Source organism: Phacochoerus africanus, chromosome 11, assembly GCF_016906955.1.
Source record: "Phacochoerus africanus isolate WHEZ1 chromosome 11, ROS_Pafr_v1, whole genome shotgun sequence".
NCBI classification, from domain to species: Eukaryota; Metazoa; Chordata; class Mammalia; order Artiodactyla; family Suidae; genus Phacochoerus; species Phacochoerus africanus.
The window spans coordinates 75,966,744-75,984,065 of NC_062554.1; the positions used below are offsets into that span (position 1 = coordinate 75,966,744).

The window sequence follows — 17,322 nt, forward strand, 5'->3', positions numbered from 1 at the left end:
AGAGGTGCCAGGAGAAGGACAGGACAGAGGCCAGGGTTGTTGCAAGTCTTTCCTCTCTGCCCCAAAAAAAGCGGCACAAAAGAGAAATCCCTACAAACAGATTCAATTTCCCATCGTTTGGAACCTGTTTTGCCATTGTTTTATGTCAAAGCAAAGCAGAGAGAGAGCTTCTTCCTGAAAAAACCAGAATTGTGAAGAGGATGAAGTAAATTCATGTTTGGAATATTATCTCACATGAATGAAATCAACAAGGGACCACAAGGCTTTCCTTCCTTTCCTCCACCTCACAATTGCCTCTCTTGGCAGAACAAATGCCCCCACCCCCATTCCCTGCTTGGCCATCATTGTTCTCAAGTCCTGTGATCCTTTCCTCTCCGTGAAAAAGCTCAGATAAATTTACAATCATACATTAAGGAGTCCAAGGTACTACTATTTGTCACACTGCAAACATTTTGGATTTTTTAAAAAAAAGTAATAGGAGGGGAAATTTTTTTTTTTTTTTCATTTTCTCATCTCTGGAAGCTCCCTTTGTAGGGAGTGTAATTTGTCTAATTGCTCTGGCAATACACAGAGGCTGATGGTGGTGAGGGAGCAGTCTCCACCATAATTGCTTTGAGCTTAGAATTCAGAGTGGTTATTGAGGGATTTCTGATGCTTTCTTACTCACACACAAAGTGGGAGGGCTGTATTTAGATTCCAGCATTACTTTCTACCTGAAACAATTTGGGGTTAAACTTAAAATTATCTAAATGTTTTTGTGGTTAGGCCAAAAAATACCTAAATATATATTATATGGCAGTACTATAAACAGACCACATATGTATATAGACATATAAAGTACATCCAACATATACACATGTACAGTTCTGTATCCACCCCGTCCTCAAGTTCTTTTTGCCTGTTTGCCTTGTTGGATCTCTGCAGAGTTTGTCTTGCTTTAATTGCCTGCACAAAACCGTCTAGAGCCCATTAAAGGGGGAGGGGCATTTTTGAGAAACATTTTGCTTTCATGGTCGAAATAATTTTATTTATCCAGAATATACAGTTTAATTCCTCTATCTACACTTATTTACATGGTTAAAATAACGTTGTAAAAAGTCTTTTGAAAAGTTGAGGTCATAGATTTCAAGGCACCATTGATAGTGTCCACAGTTGCGCAAAAAAGTTCGTCTGTAAAAAAGTGGGGGCAGGGGTCCTTTGAAATGCAATAACTTACATGCAAAAAAAAGCTTTACACGTGAATCTTTTTTTGTTTCCGTTTTCCAAACTTACCCATATGAATTCTTTTTTTTTTTTAGGATTTTCTAAAACAGCAAAAACACAGTAGTCCCAAAAAAGTGAGCAAGAGAAAGAGGCCGGTCTAATAGAGCGTCCCCGAGGCCAGCGCCAGCGGGTGCTGCAAGGAGCCGGGCGGCGGCACGTGGGAATTGATTGAGCTGGCCGCGCTCGGGTACCAGGAAGCCGAGTTCTCCAGGTAGCTGGACGCGGGGGACTGGTTGGAGGTCGGAGGGTGGGCATGAGGGTGGTGGCTGAGCGAGCGGGACGAACCCTGGGGCTCCCACACAGCCGGAGACTGCGGCGAGTTACACGCCATGGGGTCGCTGGAGCTGGGGCTGTGCTCCGGGGGCATCTCCCCGTTTTTCATGATCTTCTTGATCTTGGATCTTTTGTTCTGAAACCAGATTTTCACCTGGGTGGGGGAACAAAGGCACAGGTTACCCGGACACTCAGAGGCTGCCCGCGCGCCTCCCCCACGGCGGCGACTGGAGGCATCTTCGAACCTCCAGGAGGCCGGGCCCTGGCATCTCCCCGCGGCTCGCGGCCTAGGGTCAAGGGGCTGGTCCAGAGGCAAAGCTTGGAACGCGGGCCCCAGAGGGCGCCCAGGCCCCGGGACCCGCCGACCCACAAGCCTTTCTCTTTTGTTGGGGCCGGGAGAGGGGGTGCGAGCGTCCGCGGCTTGAAGCGCGCACGTGTAGAGCTGAGCTGAGCGCACGCAACCGCGGCGCCGCAAACGTCTCCAAAACAAGTGCCGGAGCCCCGCGTGAGGGGTGTTGGGACGGCTACCCGCGCTTGAGCGTATGGGGTGAGGAGCGGATCCTTTCATTTCCTCCTCGGCTCCAGGGACACAGTCATCCGTCTACAAGCCCGGGTGGGGTTGGGGTGGGAGTGAAGGGGGCTGGACAATCCAGGGCGCATTTCCCCGTACAACAGCGCCCCCACCTCGGACCGTCAGGTCGCTGCGGCTTCAAGCTCCGAAGGAGCAGGACGTGACCCGTCAGCTCTTCCGGCCCGAGGTGATGTTCCCGGTCTCCGCGTGGGCAGAGACCACCGCGAGGCCTCTGGGCCCTGCTCACCCCGAGAGGCCCCACCTTGAGCAGAGAACCAGTTTCTCAAAGCTGCGAGTGTCCCTCCCCTTGTTTTCAATCTGGCCCCTAGACCCTGGAGGCCTGAAAGGGGTGGGGGCAGGGGTGCATCTCGGTATGAACGAAGTCTCCATCCCGTCCCCAGCGTCGCTTGGCGGCGACACCGGCCTGACTTCTGGAGGGAAGGGCGCAGGATCAGTGGCTTTCTGTCTATGAGTTTCTCGCGAGTGCCACTGAATGAGCTTCAGCTCAGGGAGCGAGCCGCGCGGCCCAGACAGGCTTGCAGCCGAAGCCGGGCTGTGGCCGGGCCGAGGCGGAATTTACCTGTGTTTGCGTCAGTCCCAGCGAGGCGGCCAGCTCGGCGCGTTCGGGCAGGGCGAGGTACTGAGTCTTCTGAAACCTTCTCTGTAACGCGGCCAGCTGAAAGCTGGAATAAATAGTCCTGGGTTTACGAACTTTCTTTGGTTTGCCGTTCACCATTCTCACCTCGGGCTCGGCCACTTCTTTCTCTAAATAATACAAACAGACCTGATCAGAGCTTGTCGGCAGACAATGGCCCTTTTGCAGAACCTTGCAAATACAGTCCTCGAGTGTCTTACCAAGCAGCCTTCACTCTCTTCTTGCCATATCACCACCCTTGCTTCCCGAGACCACAGGCCCCCCGCCATCATGGAAAAGCCAGGTAGCCTGATTAACTCCCTACTTGGTTCATTCAGGTTCTCCTGGGCTCAGGCAAAGCGCTTTGTACAGAACAACTCCCTTACCGGCGTTCAAGGTTTAGCCCTTGCAGCGGTTCCTGCTTCACCTGGATTCGTTTTCAAGCCCACCCCGTGTTCACCCACGTTTCTGAGGTGAGCCTGGCCAGCTCCTCCCGGGGCTTCAAGGGGGGGGAGGCCCCGGGCCGTGACCCCCTTTATGTCAGCGTCTGTTCGGGCGCCCGCAGAGGCCAGACGCTTGGGCAGGGAAGACGCTAACCGAGGTCTCCAAAGTTCAAAGACCCACAAGCAAACTATGCTCCTTCAATTCAGCAGCAAGCGGTCCGGGCCGCCACAGACAGAGGGCCGATTATGCAGCCCCCATAATCTCCCTGCAGATCTGCTAGGGCACAGATGTGTCTGGTTTCTTTTACAAATAGACTTAATAAGTTCTTGGCCAAAGGAAAAAAATCTTTCATTTATGCACGAAGTACAGAGACACTGAAAGGAATGAGGACACCCCCCCACCACCACCACCCGGGGGCAATCATTAAAGTTTAGCAAGAGTTACCATTTGAAAAGGAATAGGCTGTGGGGTGTGGGCTGTTTTCGTAGGAAAGGGGCCGCAGGTCAGGAAGAAATTTATCGGAGTTGTGAGTAGAAAAGGAGGGGAAAGACTCTTGAACGCTTGTGTTACAAATGTGCCCTGGGGCCGCAAGTCCCCTTTCCCGAAAGTACCATGTTATCAAAAGTGCCCATCTCTGGAAGGGGTGGAGAACCTCTCCTGGGGGGGGGGGGAGCGGGCAGCTCCTGGGGGAGGAAGGGTGGAGGATGAGGGCTGTGGTCTTGATTCTGCCAGAGCAGGGGTTGCTAATATTAGTAGGGTTATTAATGTGCTGGTGGGAAGAGATCAAATCTGACCAGCAAAACCTCTCCAAGGAGACCTCATGCCTCTCTCTTACCGCCCAAGCTCACTAACCCTCTTGAACTCTCCAACTAAGTTTCAAGACAGAAGAAAAAGGAGATGAGAAGGAAAAATAAAATTTAGGCGCCAATGGAGAAAGTAAAAAATATCTCTCCAATAATGTGACCCTGCAGCAACCCTCCTCCACCTTTAAATGGCTTTTTGTTTTTGGAAATGCCTTGGATAAACCGCAAGGAGCTCAGCGCGCTCTTCCTGTGGCAGATACAGCTACCCGGCCCCCACCCCCCGGCCCGCGCGCTCCGGGCACTGACACGGCGCTGGCTTGCGGCTGCTCTTGCACTAATCCCCCCAGACTCCTTGAGACACTTCCATCCCAACTCCCACCAACAGAGCACGCTCACCCAAAATTTCAACAAACAGCCTTCCGTTTATTACGCAAACACCACTCCGACTGCAAGATTCTTTCCTCTCTCCGCCCCTACCCCCTTTCCAGTTTAGCTGGCTTCTTGATCTGGATAGCTGGGAATCCACTGACTGAGGGGTCACCCTTAGGAACCAGAGAGGAGAGACGCTGGTCCCCACCCCCCCTACCTCCCGCCCCACAGGCTTCTTCTGTTAAGACTCCCTAAAATGCCGGCCTGGGAACCTCTCTCTGTTGCAGGGTCCTGGCCCCCAGTGCCTTCTGCCGGGTGCGCCCCCACCGCTACGGATGGCGCGGCCCCGGATTTCCCAGGGTTTCTCCTCCGGAATCCTGGCTCCCCTGTATCTGTCCCCACCCCCACCCTCGTACCTGGCTGGCTGGTGGCGCTCGGGACGCGGTTGTAGGCGCCGCCGTACTGGTGATAGGGGCTAGCGTAGCTATAGTCGGCGTAAGCTTTGGCGGGATAGCTGCCGGCGGAGCCGCTCACGCCGGGGTACTGGTACTGGTAGGGGTTGAGCGCTTTCCCGTAGGAAGCCGAGGTAGGAGAGCAGTAGCCGTGCGGGGCTCCCCCCGTGGGGCTGTAGTAGTCGGAATCGGTAGCCGACGACTCGGGCAAAGTTGGCGATTCCTGAGACGGATGGTGCATGGCTGCGGACGTCTGGAACGGGGTTTGGAAGTCGCCGGATCGGATGCTGGGGACCCTTCTGTCAAACACCCCTGTCATCATTCACTGGCGGTGGCGGCTGTCCTTGCTGCGGTGTGGCGGCGGCTGCCGAGTTCGCTGTGGGGCTGCTCAGGTCTAAGCAGACATGGTGTGGGAGCGAGGGAGGAGGAGGAGGAATAGGAGGAGGAGGAGAGGCGGCGGCGGCGAGGAGGAGGCTGGGAGTCGTGGAGGCTCCGTCTCCGGCAGGCTGACTGCTGGCTGAGGCGCAGCACAGCCTTGGTTAAATCCTTAATTGCGCGCTTACGCACAGCGGGGTGGATCGGGTTCCATTGGCCAGGGCCTCCGGAGCAGCAGCAACACCCTAACTCGTCCAACTAGTTTTAGCACAACAAAGCATTGCTTAAAAAAAGAGGGAGAAAAATGGAGGGAGGGGGAAGAGGGGGAAGAGTGTGTGTGTGTGTGTGTGTGTGTGTGTGTGCGCGCGCGCGTGCGCGCACTTTTCCTTGTTGGGGGAAGGGGGTCTCAGTAAATCTGTTTTCAGTGACTGAAGACAACGCAGAAGCCCCAACACCCAGCTCTGTATTATCTGCAGACAATGTATACTGGTCTGAAGTCTCAGAGCACATGTTTTGGGGATGAGGGCCATGGTGGTCTTTACTCGCTCACTTTCCCGCCCCCTCTAGCTGCACCGGGGCTAATGTGTAATTAAACACTAATATTGAAATGGTGAATCAAAGTGGGTCTGAGAGCAGGGATGTGGGATGGAGGCAAGAAGAAACTGATGAGAACAATATTTTTAGGGGAGTACTGGGAGCCAAGTTGTAATGTACACATGTTGAAAATTTGTGATTTGGGGAAAGACAGACAAATTTGCAGCAAGCATTTTCTTTGCCTTGAGTTATATCTCAGACAAGGGCTAGATAAGGATGTTCAAAAACACACTCTTAATGGCAGAGAGAGTTTTGCAACCTCAGAACCTTACAAGGACTTAAAAAATCAGTTTTAAGTGCAAATAACTTAATGACTCCTGAATTGCCAGTCCCCAGGAGATGCAGGAAACTCCGCATTTTGTTCAGTATTCTAGTCTATTTGGATGCCATTGGAATAGACTAACTCTGTGTTCAGTGGCCAAAGACTCCTGAAAAAGTGAACAGTCTGCTCATGACCTGTCATTCTTCAGGGGCCTAATGGGAACCCCAAGAACACTGGGAAGTAGAGATAAAAGTTGGGTGAAGCCCATAGATATTCTCCAGGCTTCGTGGAGGTGGCACTGAGGGCCCACTTTTCCGTTCCCCATGCCCGTACCTTCAGTCTCTTTATTTCCTGCAGTGAAAACATCTTAGCTGATATGCAAAGGGATTAAAGACTCAGGAATCCAGCACTTGACACTTGAAATCCAGAGTTTGCTTTTCATGATGTGTCACTCTTGCTCTAGTGGTGATCTAGCTGGGAGTTTAGTAATATAACAGTAGTCAATCTATAGCTCCCTACTTCCACTCCCCTCAGATAGGCAATTCCAGGAGCTGGATCCTGATGTGGGGCCCCCCCAGCATTTTCCTCCAGGGGTTCCTGAGACCCAGAAACCTGTTAGTTCCACCAGACATCCAGGGTGGAAATGTCTGGCCTCTCATCACTGCCTCCTCACTCTCCCCCACAACCGAGCAAGAAAACATCTATGTTAGTTGTGTGTCTAGTCTTAGTTTAGCCTTACTTTGGCTGTGGAACTATAGCTTGACCCAAAACAGACCAGCAAGGGGTTGGGGACAGGTATGGAACAAGATGCCAGCCTAGCTTCTAAACTCCAAAGCTGAGCAGCCGCATGTGCACTAATTCTCTGCCTCTGCTCTCTGGGCAGCATAAAGCCAGAGCTATTGTCACACTGCCCTTTGGGAGCAAATTCATTGGGGGGCGGGGGGCGCACAGGGAGGAGATGTGTGTCATAGGGTCCCACAGCACCCCTCCCCCCACCCAGCCCCTGTCTCCTGCTAGAGGCCTGTGCGGTCCCAGACTTCTCTGTGATAGATGCTCAGGGAAATAGAGCTGAGGCCGTCTGCTCACCCTCACTCTATGCTGTCAATGTCAGCACAGCTGATCACTGCCTGGGTTAAGGCTGGGAAGGACCGCAGGGCTTTGGGGAAACACTGCTGCTGCATCAGGCTTGCCATCCTGGTCTCTGCTCCAGGGAAGTTCTCCATGCCCACAGAGTCACCTTATATACATCCTGCCATTTAATTATATGAATCACATCCCCAAAGTAATGCTAGGGATGGTTCAAAGCGCCTTGAGGCAAAGGCAAGTGGCACAGGGAGCAGGCAGCCTTCCTCAGCACACCCTATCCCCAGCCTCACTCCGAACTTTTATTACAGATTCAGAAGTTATTCCGTGGAATGAAATTAGGTCATTATGGTTTTGCTGGATAGAGTGTTCCTGTCAATGTCCTTAGACCTTACTGAAAAGGTAGATCCAACCAGGTTGGGGACTGGAAACTGGAGAATGTGAGCAAAATTTAGAAGTTCAGGATCCAATTGACCACATCATGTTGCAATGTTCAGTTCATCTAGACCTTGATTAATTTCACTTTTTCCTTTGACAGAAAAAGACGGTCTCTCTCATGTTTATATAAGACAGAAAGGAATGAGGCAGAAGGATTTAATGTTTTTGTTTCAATTCCTAAAGTATTGGCCCTCACTCTAGGCCACTTGTGCAAAGGCCACTGCTGGGGGAGACCTCCAAATCTGGGTGTGTCTCTGAAGGCCCAGAGCATCTGCTTTGTCACTCTGTCCTTCGTCTTTTCTAGGTCGACCCCCGCTTCCCCCTACTCTTCCTTCCCTTAAAGGCAGCAGGAGGGAGAGGGAGCCATAAATTAGAAGGAGCCCAAGTCTGATCACATTATGGCCCCATTTCTTTTCCTGTTATCACTTATCATCGTTGTGGCTCTGTGCACAGACCTGGCCTGGCTGTGCTTCAGACCCACACTCTGGGCGCATAGGCACTGAGTGTCCCGGCTCTCAGGGTAGCAGCTTTTCTTGTACTGTGGTGGTTCTGACATCAAGTTCTCCAACTTTGTCTTAAAGCCAGCAGGCTGTACGCTGTTACCTCTTTCAAAATCCCCTGACAGGCCTAGCTGTGGAGAAACACCCCCATGGCTTCAGACTTTTCCAGAAGTGCACTCCCCACTGCAACACGTAGGAAGAATGTGAGTAATTTCATCTTCTAGTAGCTGAAATTTGCAGAGGGCGGGAGGGGGTGGGTGGGGGGAATGGACCCTAAGATAAGTGCAAGTCTTTAGCACGAGCGCCACCCAGTGTCTTCAAGTAACAGCGTGCAAATAGCAAATGTTTCCCAGGCTGGGAGTCCCTAGCTGGACAAAGACTTGTCCTTGGGGGTTGAAGTGGCTACCACGTGGCTTTCCTTCTGTCTACTTCCAGCAGATCTCCTGCTCCACTCTCACGCCCTTTTGTTCCTTTCTTTTAATCCTTACACATGCGTGCTCTTCCTCTGCGCTTCTCACCAAACCGGATCACTTTTTTCTGGGTTTCAGCACAAGATCCTGCGATGTGGCGGAGTATACTGAGTTTAGTCTCTTCAACTGGGGTGGCTGGAGATAGTCAAGGGCAACCCTTGTTTCCTAGACAATTCTGAAGAATCAAGCTCTCCTCCAATTCCATGAGGTGCTGGAGAGGCCGAGGATGATTCAGCTTACTGTGGAGCTGGAAAGATAGTGCCACTCTGAGTTTGCTTGCAAGTGCCTTGGGAAGGGGTGGAGAGATCATTTTAATAGCTGTGTTAACTCAGTTTTCTCCTTCTGGCCTATCTGGAAATCTCTTTACTCTCAGGTGTGCCAAAAGCAGACCATCCTTTCCTTTGGGCTTGAAGCTCAGACAAATCACTGCACCCAAGAAAATTTAGTTTGCAAGCTAAAGATCTTTTTAATATGGAAACTGCTATTTTATTTAACTAAAACATTGTACTCATCAATTGGACACCCACAATTCAGGTGGATTACTATTACATATGCAAACTATTACATATGCAAACTTGATCTAAACGTGTCTTCTCTATTTTAGAGTTTTTTAAAATCAGTGGACCACCTGCCTTTTAAAAGTCCCGTTCTTGGGCAGAGGTTTAGTTTAGTTTTCATTTGCAATGCTTTATCCATTACTTTATCTGTCCAGTAAAAAATGCTCTCAGAGCAGTTCACTGTTATTCTGTTTTTATCGATCATGATCTACCCAGAGCACTTTTCATCCCAGAATCTCAAACATAAACACAGCTGGTTACGTCATATGTTTTGCGGAGATAGATCTCAGTAATCATTGTATTTACAATGGAGTTTCATTTTCCTTTGAGCTAGAGCATGAAGATCATTTAATAACTTAAGGTAAGTGCCTTGAAATATTCAATTTGATGTTTGTTTAGAAAAGACACATTTCCACGAATTGGGATGAGATGAAAGGAGTGATAGCAAAAGGGGTGAAGGCTTTCAAAAATATCACAGGTTGTTGGTCATTTGTTTTGGCAACTCAGATGATTGCCTGTGTCTCTCAGTAGAGAGCCAGGAACACTGGCTTGGAACTGACATTCAGAGGTGGTCCATCTTCAGCATTGGCAAAATTGTTTAATTCCCCACCTGGGATTAAAGTTCTTTCTGTGCACTCATGAAACTCAACTAACTGGGCCCAAGCTAAAGTGCTTTGGAGCCTGTATAAATTGACAGTGAGCTCACCTAGGGAAGGAGGTGAGGCAGAGGGGGTGTGAGGAGGTGAAGGAAAGGATAAGTAGAAAGAGTCCTCCCATTCTGAAGTTAATTATGATATACCCCCCTTGCCCTCAAGAAAAATGTGTTTGGAGTTAAAGAGCATCTCCAACAAAGTAATCTCAAAGGATTCACTGGCAGGCAATTATAAAAATATCCTGAATAAATTAAAAGTCACCAGAGGGAGAAACTATTTTCCACTTAATTCCAACCTAATAGGATTTTTCACTTTATTTCCAAATGATAGTGCAGATCATAGACTTCTGCACCTTTTGTTTTTATAATTAAGACATTAAAATGTGTTTATTCATTTAACTTAAACATAACTGTTTAGGAGAAGGCCTTAAGTATCCACTCAAATCTATTCTCTATGAGATGAATTTAATATACCACAGCTGAAAACACTTCAAGTTCATCTAAGTAGGAAGTAAATGGGATTATATTATTATACGTCTTTGCAGACTGAAATTGAGTCATATTCTTCCTCCTAAACTCAGATTTCATCTTCTTGAAAAGAAGGTTTGGCTGTGACACTATTTACAAAACCTTTATTCTTCTTAAAGATATAGAAATATTCCAATTTAAAAATACCCCTTGTGGAGTTAAAAGAAAAGTAATTGGCAGATAGGAATTCAGAGCAATGATCCAACTCTGGCAAGGAAATAGCAAGAGTGAAGCTTAAGTCGTTTTTAATAACATTCTAATTCCAAGATCAATTTAGAATTTTAGAGTTCATTGATCCTAAGCCACTGTATTTTTATGATCTGACAACAATGAATGCAGAGATGTAAAAAAACACTTCTAAAGTCAAATCCATTCAGATTATTCAAACAGTGTGAGCAGGGTAAAACTTGGCCCACGAATGTATACACATAGACAGATAATATAATTTTATAGACATTTTGCTCTCTGCCTTAATTATATCATTTTAATAGATTAAAACAAACAGCAAGAAAATACAAAACCTTTTTGTACAGCTGTGTTTACCACCTTATACCTTTTATGAAGAGAAAGATTCTTAAACAGGCAACCCTAGCCTGAGATAAGAGCTCTCCCTGCTGTGTTACACAGCATAATCAGTGGAAGGCACAGTGCCCACCTGGACTCGCATCCCTCTGCTCCTGTGAAGAAGAATTAAGGCAACAGAAAGGAAAAGTCAATAGCTTTCCTAGTGAAGTGTAGCTGACGCAGCAGTGGAGTCCTTTCTTTTTTGTCTTTTTGCCTTTTCTTGAGCAGCTCCTGCGGCATATGGAGGTTCCCAGGTTAGGGGTCCAATCGGAGCTATAGCCACTGGCCTACACCAGAGCCCCAGCAACACGGGATCCGAGCCGCATCTGCAACCTACACCACAGCTCACAGCAATGCCGGATCCTTAACCCACTGAACAAGGGCGGGGATTGAACCTGCAACCTCATGGTTCCTAGTCGGACTCGTTAACCAGAGTGCCATGACAGGAACTCCAGTGGAGTCCTTTCTTTAAAATTGCAAGCAGAAAAGATACATTCCCCTACTTGGACCCTGAACCTCAGTAATAGTCAATTTATATAGCCTACGGGCAGTTAAGCCAAATTTTGCTTTTGCAACAGCAAGTCTTACTTTTAGTTTTTCTCAACACAGCAGACTCCTAGATGGTGCATTTAGCAAAGTTTATAAATATATACATTCATCTGATTTATTGTTGTACTGTGGTATATAACTTAGGGATGTGACTACAGGTTTCTGGTGGTTTGAGCGCATTTTCTCAGTTTTATCCCCGATTGATTTATGCATTTTTAATTGGTGACTTAGGAAATCAGGGAACATTTTGGCTGCTTCTGCAACTTTTCAATGGCCCTTACTTTGCAAGTAACGAACTGTGTCTGCATGCACCATTGTTAGTCTAAAATGAGGTTGGAGGTGTGGGTTAAATGGGTGAAGGAGAGCAGAAGGTAAAAAATTCCAGTTATAAAATAAATAAATCATAGGGATGTAATGTACAGCATGGTGACTATAGTTAATGATATTGTACTGCATATTTGAAAGTTGCTTAGAGAGGAGTTCTTAAAAGTTCTCATAAAAGGAAAAAAATATAACTGTGTATGGTTATCCATGTTAACTAGACTTATTGTGGTGATCATTTTGCAGTATGTACAAGTATCAAATCGTTATGTTGTACACCTGAAACTAATATATGTATCAATTATACCTTAATAGAAAAAATAAAATGGGGTTTAGGAATATCTGGAATTTTACTGACAAGTTCCAGGAATCCTTGGAACTCTTGACGGAAGAGTTCTTTTTATGAAACTCTGGACTTAAGCTAGCCACAACATATATACAAACATTGCATTAAATCCTCTTGTAGGAAAAAAAAAGTGAAGCTGGAAATCAGCAAATTAAATAGGAATCCCCTTCGAGGCTCAGCAGTTAACGAACCTGAGTAGGATCCATGAGGGTGGGGTTCAATCCCTGGCCTCGATCAGTGGGTTAAGGATCTGGCATTGCTGTGAGCTGTGGTGCAGGCCAGCGGCGGCTGTAGCTCTGATTTGACCCCTAGTCTGGGAACTTCTATGTGCCGTGGGTGCTGCCCTAAAAAGCAAAAACAAAAACGAAAACACCCCACAAAATTAAATAAATAACAGCTGCAGGCTAGAGTAGATGTATGCATATGTGAAAAAATTCAGAATATACTGTGGATGCACCGTTGTTCCCTTCCACTTTCCCTTGCGTCCTTTGTTGTTTGAGTCTCTTGCTGCTTCAGGGGTGTACTGTTTTACAGCTTTTTCACACTTGCCATTTAAGGGTTTCAGACACTTTCAGGGTCATGTTATAGAGCAACTGTGCTAGGTCGCTGGTACTTAACCTGATAGTAAACTTGGAAAGAATAGAAGAAATTTTTCATATTGAGAAAAAGAGATGAACCAAAGAGATCATCTTTGCTACAATGATAATATTTTTAATAGAATCACTCCCGAGGCCAGTCAATTAGGTGTAAAACTGGGGAAAGAAGTATTTAGTAATTAAAATCACCTGATAATTTCCCCTTAACTTACAAGAGCAATGGGGAGGATTGGAAGAGAAATAGAAGAATGGAAAACAACAAGATAGAAACAGCCAGGCGATAATGACCACTCTGGTGTCTCTGAATTAGAATAGTCATTGGGGTGGCATTTAGGAAAAACGTGTGTCCATCCAAGGATTGTTTTTTGGGGGAGCACTTCCCAGAGAAGTTGCGGGGAATGGGGTGGAAGGTGCTAATGACAGTTCTGTTCTTTGTGAGTTTCTTTTACTGGGTCATTAAAGTTCATCATGGTTTAGGAAAAATGTTCTCTAAGTTTTTCTAATATGTTATTGGGTCTCATTCCTCTTCATAGTCTTATGGTGAACATTTGGCATGTCTTTTGCAAATTTTATAGACCTTTAAATGGTTTTTCCCAAAGGGATTTCATATGTAGTTCACTTCTCCTTTCACATTAGCCTTGAGAAGTAGCTATGTCAGGCTGTTATGGGTGGTCTTCAACTTTTATATATTTACCTTTCAGTTAACTTGGACTTGCTCGTATGCCATATTGGCACTCTTACCCAACCGTTTATTGGTGGGTTTAAGCCATGATGTGGTGGCACTGCCTGCCAGCCACTACTATTGGGACTAAAGCGCTTGGCCTTTGAGGGCCGGTGTAAACAGTGCCAAGTGAGTGTCCCTTTCCTGCCACACTAAGCCTGGGCAATTTTTGGCTCATGTGGGGCTGCCATCTCTCCCTGCCTGGCCTAATCCCTCTTTTCCTCTTACTGCCTTCCTTGCAATCTTACCTTTTTCCATATGCTAAACATTGGGCTTGCCTAAGCCCCTGCCCCTGAAAGTTCCTGGGCATCGAGAGAGGGAGGTGCCTGGCTCAGCTCTCTCCTGCCCATGGAGACAAGCTGCAATCTCCTCTGGGCTCCAAGTGTGGGCCAGATGTGGGGAGCATGGATAGGAACCATGGTAGGGAACTTCTATTTGTTTAGCTCTTTATAAATACATCTATTTTGAATAATAGGTATTCCTTGAATACCTATTTGATTGATTAGTAAACTGAGCCCCAAATAGTCTACTTTTATAATAATAATAATAATATATTGAATTTGCTTAGAGTTTTAAGCTTAAAAAAAAAAAAAATCTCACTGGGAGTTCCCGTCATGGCGCAGTGGTTAACAAATCCGACTAGGAGCCATGAGATTGCAGGTTTGATCCCTGGCCTTGCTCAGTGGGTTAAGGATCTGGCATTGCCATGAGCTGTGGTGTAGGTTGCAGATGCGGCTCGGATCCTGTGTTGCTGGGGCTCTGGTGTAGGCCAGTGGCTACAGCTCCGATTCGACCCCTAGCCTGGGAACCTCCATATACCACGGGAAGTGGCCATAGAAAAAGGCAAAAAGAAAACAACAACAAAAAAATCTCACTGGTTTGTTATATAATTTGATATTTACCCCCACAATTTTCTTGAGAGGTAAATAGGGCCCTGAGAAATCTGACTTCCTAACTTCCTGTTTAACATACACTATGTAAAATTCTACTGTTACCTAAGGTTAGTCAAAAATTCCCATGGTTAAAATGTTTTTGGTATACACACACCGAAACAGTTGGGCATATACTGAAGCAAATTTGGTACTCTTTTACTGTATAAATTAACAGCAGTCATTAGGTGTTTAGTATGTGCTAATTGCTTTGAGCATATTATTTCATTTGTTCTTTACAACAGCCTGTAAGGAGGAGCTTTCATTTACATGGAGGAATGTGTGACAGCAAGGTTAAGAATCTTAATTTTGCTCCTGTGGGGCTGGTAAGTTTATTGCATGGGGAATCTCCCAAACTGGAAATCCTCCACCCTATGGAAAATAAAAACAAAGAATTGTGGCTTTAGATACCAGGATAACATTTTGTTGCTTCTCTCCTGTTCTCTCTCTCTGTCTCTCTCTTTCTAGTGTTTTTAGACAGAGGCAACAAATCTTTTAGTTGTAATGTTTATTTATACCAACAATTTCCTTTCCTTTATCGAAGGATAAAGTTGCCGAATATTAACCTAGGAAGTTGAATTGAGATACGTTGTAAATCTGGGAGTTGGGGTCCTCAGCATTGGAACCAGGAAAATTCAGGGGAAGCTGCTCTAACAGAAAGATTAATTTCATAACTGATATTAAATGTCAATGAACAGTTGGTCCCTGGAACTAAATAATGACGATTCCACATAAAACTGAGCTAGAGATTTTATGCCACCATTCGCTTCCATTCTTTTCTTTCTCCCCCTCCTGCTTCACATTCACATATTATCTCACAATCTACCTATAGATTATTCTCTCTCTCTTCTTTTTTAAATTTAGAATTAGCCAGCTGGATTCAGTTTAGATGATCCCAATTTTGTTGGCATAGTCAGGAGCCCATCAAACACATACCTTCTTCTCTCCCTCAGGACTGAGCAAGGTGTTGACCTTAGGCAGGTCAAGTCATAGAGCTTCTTCACAGCCTGTTCCTTCTGGTGCTTGTTGGCCTTGACCTCCACAGTGAACACAAGCGTGTTGTTGTCTTCTGTCTTCTTCATGGCTGACTTGGTGGTGAGGGGGACCTTGATGGTTTAGGGGTCAACCTTGTTTCTTCCAGGGGTGCTCTTCCAAGGATATCTGGGCTGCCTCCTGAGTGGCAGTGTTTTGGGCCATTTGAAGATGGATGACGTCCAGATCTTCTTCCTTTGTGTATCCATGGACACCTTTCAACACTGCTTTCTTGGCCTTCAAAGCCTTCGTTTTGGCTTTGGCTTTGGGAGTGGCAGGGACTTCATTCTTTACCTTCAGTACCATCTTCATGAAAAGGCTGCCTATAGACTATTCTAACGACATTTTCAGTTTCTTATCAAAGTTATGTGTGGGGTGACCATATGCAGTGTCATTCGAACTGGGACACTTTTGAAAGTGAAAAGGAGATGGTAATAATAACCCCGGGATAAAAGGATTACGTTGGAATGGTCCTTGGCCAAACCTTGATTTTAGGGTTTACTTCTAACACTCCCCAAAGTCTTTCAGATGGCCCTCTTGAGAAGTCCTGTCCAGCAGCCTAACATCATGGGAGTTTTCATGGTAGAGAGAGCAGAGGTTTTCCGGATGCCTTGGGGTTGAGCTACTGGGCCTGTACCCGGGAGATTCGGGATGGTCAGGACCATCACCTGTGGTTGTGCCCTGCACAAGAGTGCCAGATGAAGGGAGGATGGTTACTGATATCCAGCCTGCACCATACTTGCCCAGCGTGTGTGCAGGCAAGGGGCTGTATCTGCCCCAAGAAAAGTGCACCTGTTTCTAAATCACAAAAAGGTAACACATAGACAGGGAGACTCCTTGAGTACAACAAAGTTCAGTCTTTTGTCTAACTTTTCCTAAGTGTTGACTCTACATCCCTTATTTCATTTTGATTATTATCTTTTTAATAGTCACAGAAGTCATAGCTCTATATTTTAAAATCATTTAATCTGAGTCTCCCACATAATAGAAAACTTCAGATAACTGAAACCTGAGGCTCCCAAAAGTACATAAGTATATACTGAGAGGTTTTGTTTTCTTTTCAGCTTGGACTTTCATAAAGCTTTTCAAAACCTGGTATATAGGGAGGATAAATGCATATGCCTAAACTGACCATGCATTAAAGGGCTATACTTCTTTTCTCATGTGAGGTGTGCCATGCCATGTACAACAACAATCTCTCTCGTACTGCCAGAGAAACTTGGAGGACTGTTACCTTTCACAAAACTTTTTAAAATGTACTCCTTGCTCTTGCAAAGGAAATGACTATCTGGTGCAATTAATGTTGGACCATAGACCCAGAGAACAATGAATGTTTCAAACACAAATTGCTTTTGAGAATCATAGTCCTATTCTGGGCTTGAAGACATTCATGTAGGAAATTAACAGAGAATTTTAATAAAACCTCTTTGGATAAAGGAAATTAGATGAGGAATGCCAGTTTGTCTTTTAAGTTGCTTGAGCACATCTGTCATAACAGACATTGCCCCAGATTGTGGAACCCTTTCCTTCTAACATCTCTTAATGGTAGTAGAACTTACAATGCCATAATTTCCTTTCATTTTTGACAGTGTTATACTATCTTTATAGACTTACACTGACAGCATTTCATCTTGACATCATTAGATCATCTCACCTGACTTTTGCATGGTGCACATCATTACATTATGGTGATGGTGCTATACAATTACCACTGAAATGAATAGGGTATTAACATGATTACTGAAAAAAAAAAAGGTAGCAATACAGATATAGCATTCTGCTTTTCAAAGAATTTTATAGCTATTAATTAGTCTGCCCAACACTCCTGGGATCCCATGAATCTCACTGTTCGTCTTAAACCAGGTAGGATAATGAAAGGGAGACAGTCTTACAGGACCAGGCAGTGGCTGAACTTTCTAAACGTCTTTGACTTTTTTTAACTTAACAAGTTGGATGTAAAGATTTATAGGAACTAATCATGGTCTTGAAAGGCCAG

The 17,322-nt window shown here is 46.0% G+C and overlaps 1 protein-coding gene and 1 pseudogene across 1 annotated transcript; both read right to left on the bottom strand.

Annotated features, from left to right (window-relative positions):
* Nucleotides 1-1,005: 1,005 nt before the first annotated feature.
* On the bottom strand, nucleotides 1,006-5,437 carry DLX5 (distal-less homeobox 5). Its single transcript, XM_047752500.1, has 3 exons — nucleotides 4,774-5,437; nucleotides 2,688-2,872; nucleotides 1,006-1,690 (listed from the first exon to the last, which is right to left on the bottom strand). Exons 1-3 carry the CDS (start codon nucleotides 5,129-5,131, stop codon nucleotides 1,361-1,363), a joined length of 873 nt encoding a protein of 290 aa, XP_047608456.1. The 5' UTR covers nucleotides 5,132-5,437; the 3' UTR covers nucleotides 1,006-1,360.
* A 9,742-nt stretch (nucleotides 5,438-15,179) lies between these two features.
* LOC125111852 (60S ribosomal protein L23a-like) lies at nucleotides 15,180-15,638 on the bottom strand (annotated as a pseudogene).
* Nucleotides 15,639-17,322: the final 1,684 nt, after the last annotated feature.

Bases quoted from the DNA above. Each gene is read 5' to 3' on its own strand.
- DLX5 (XM_047752500.1), bottom strand. From the start codon at position 5,131: ATGATGACAGGGGTGTTTGACAGAAGGGTCCCCAGCATCCGATCCGGC. The intron at 2,873-4,773 runs GTACGAGGGTGG...TGTATTATTTAG, and splicing joins GAGCGCCACCAGCCAGCCAG to AGAAAGAAGTGGCCGAGCCC. The intron at 1,691-2,687 runs GTAAATTCCGCC...TCCCCCACCCAG, and splicing joins TGGGACTGACGCAAACACAG to GTGAAAATCTGGTTTCAGAA.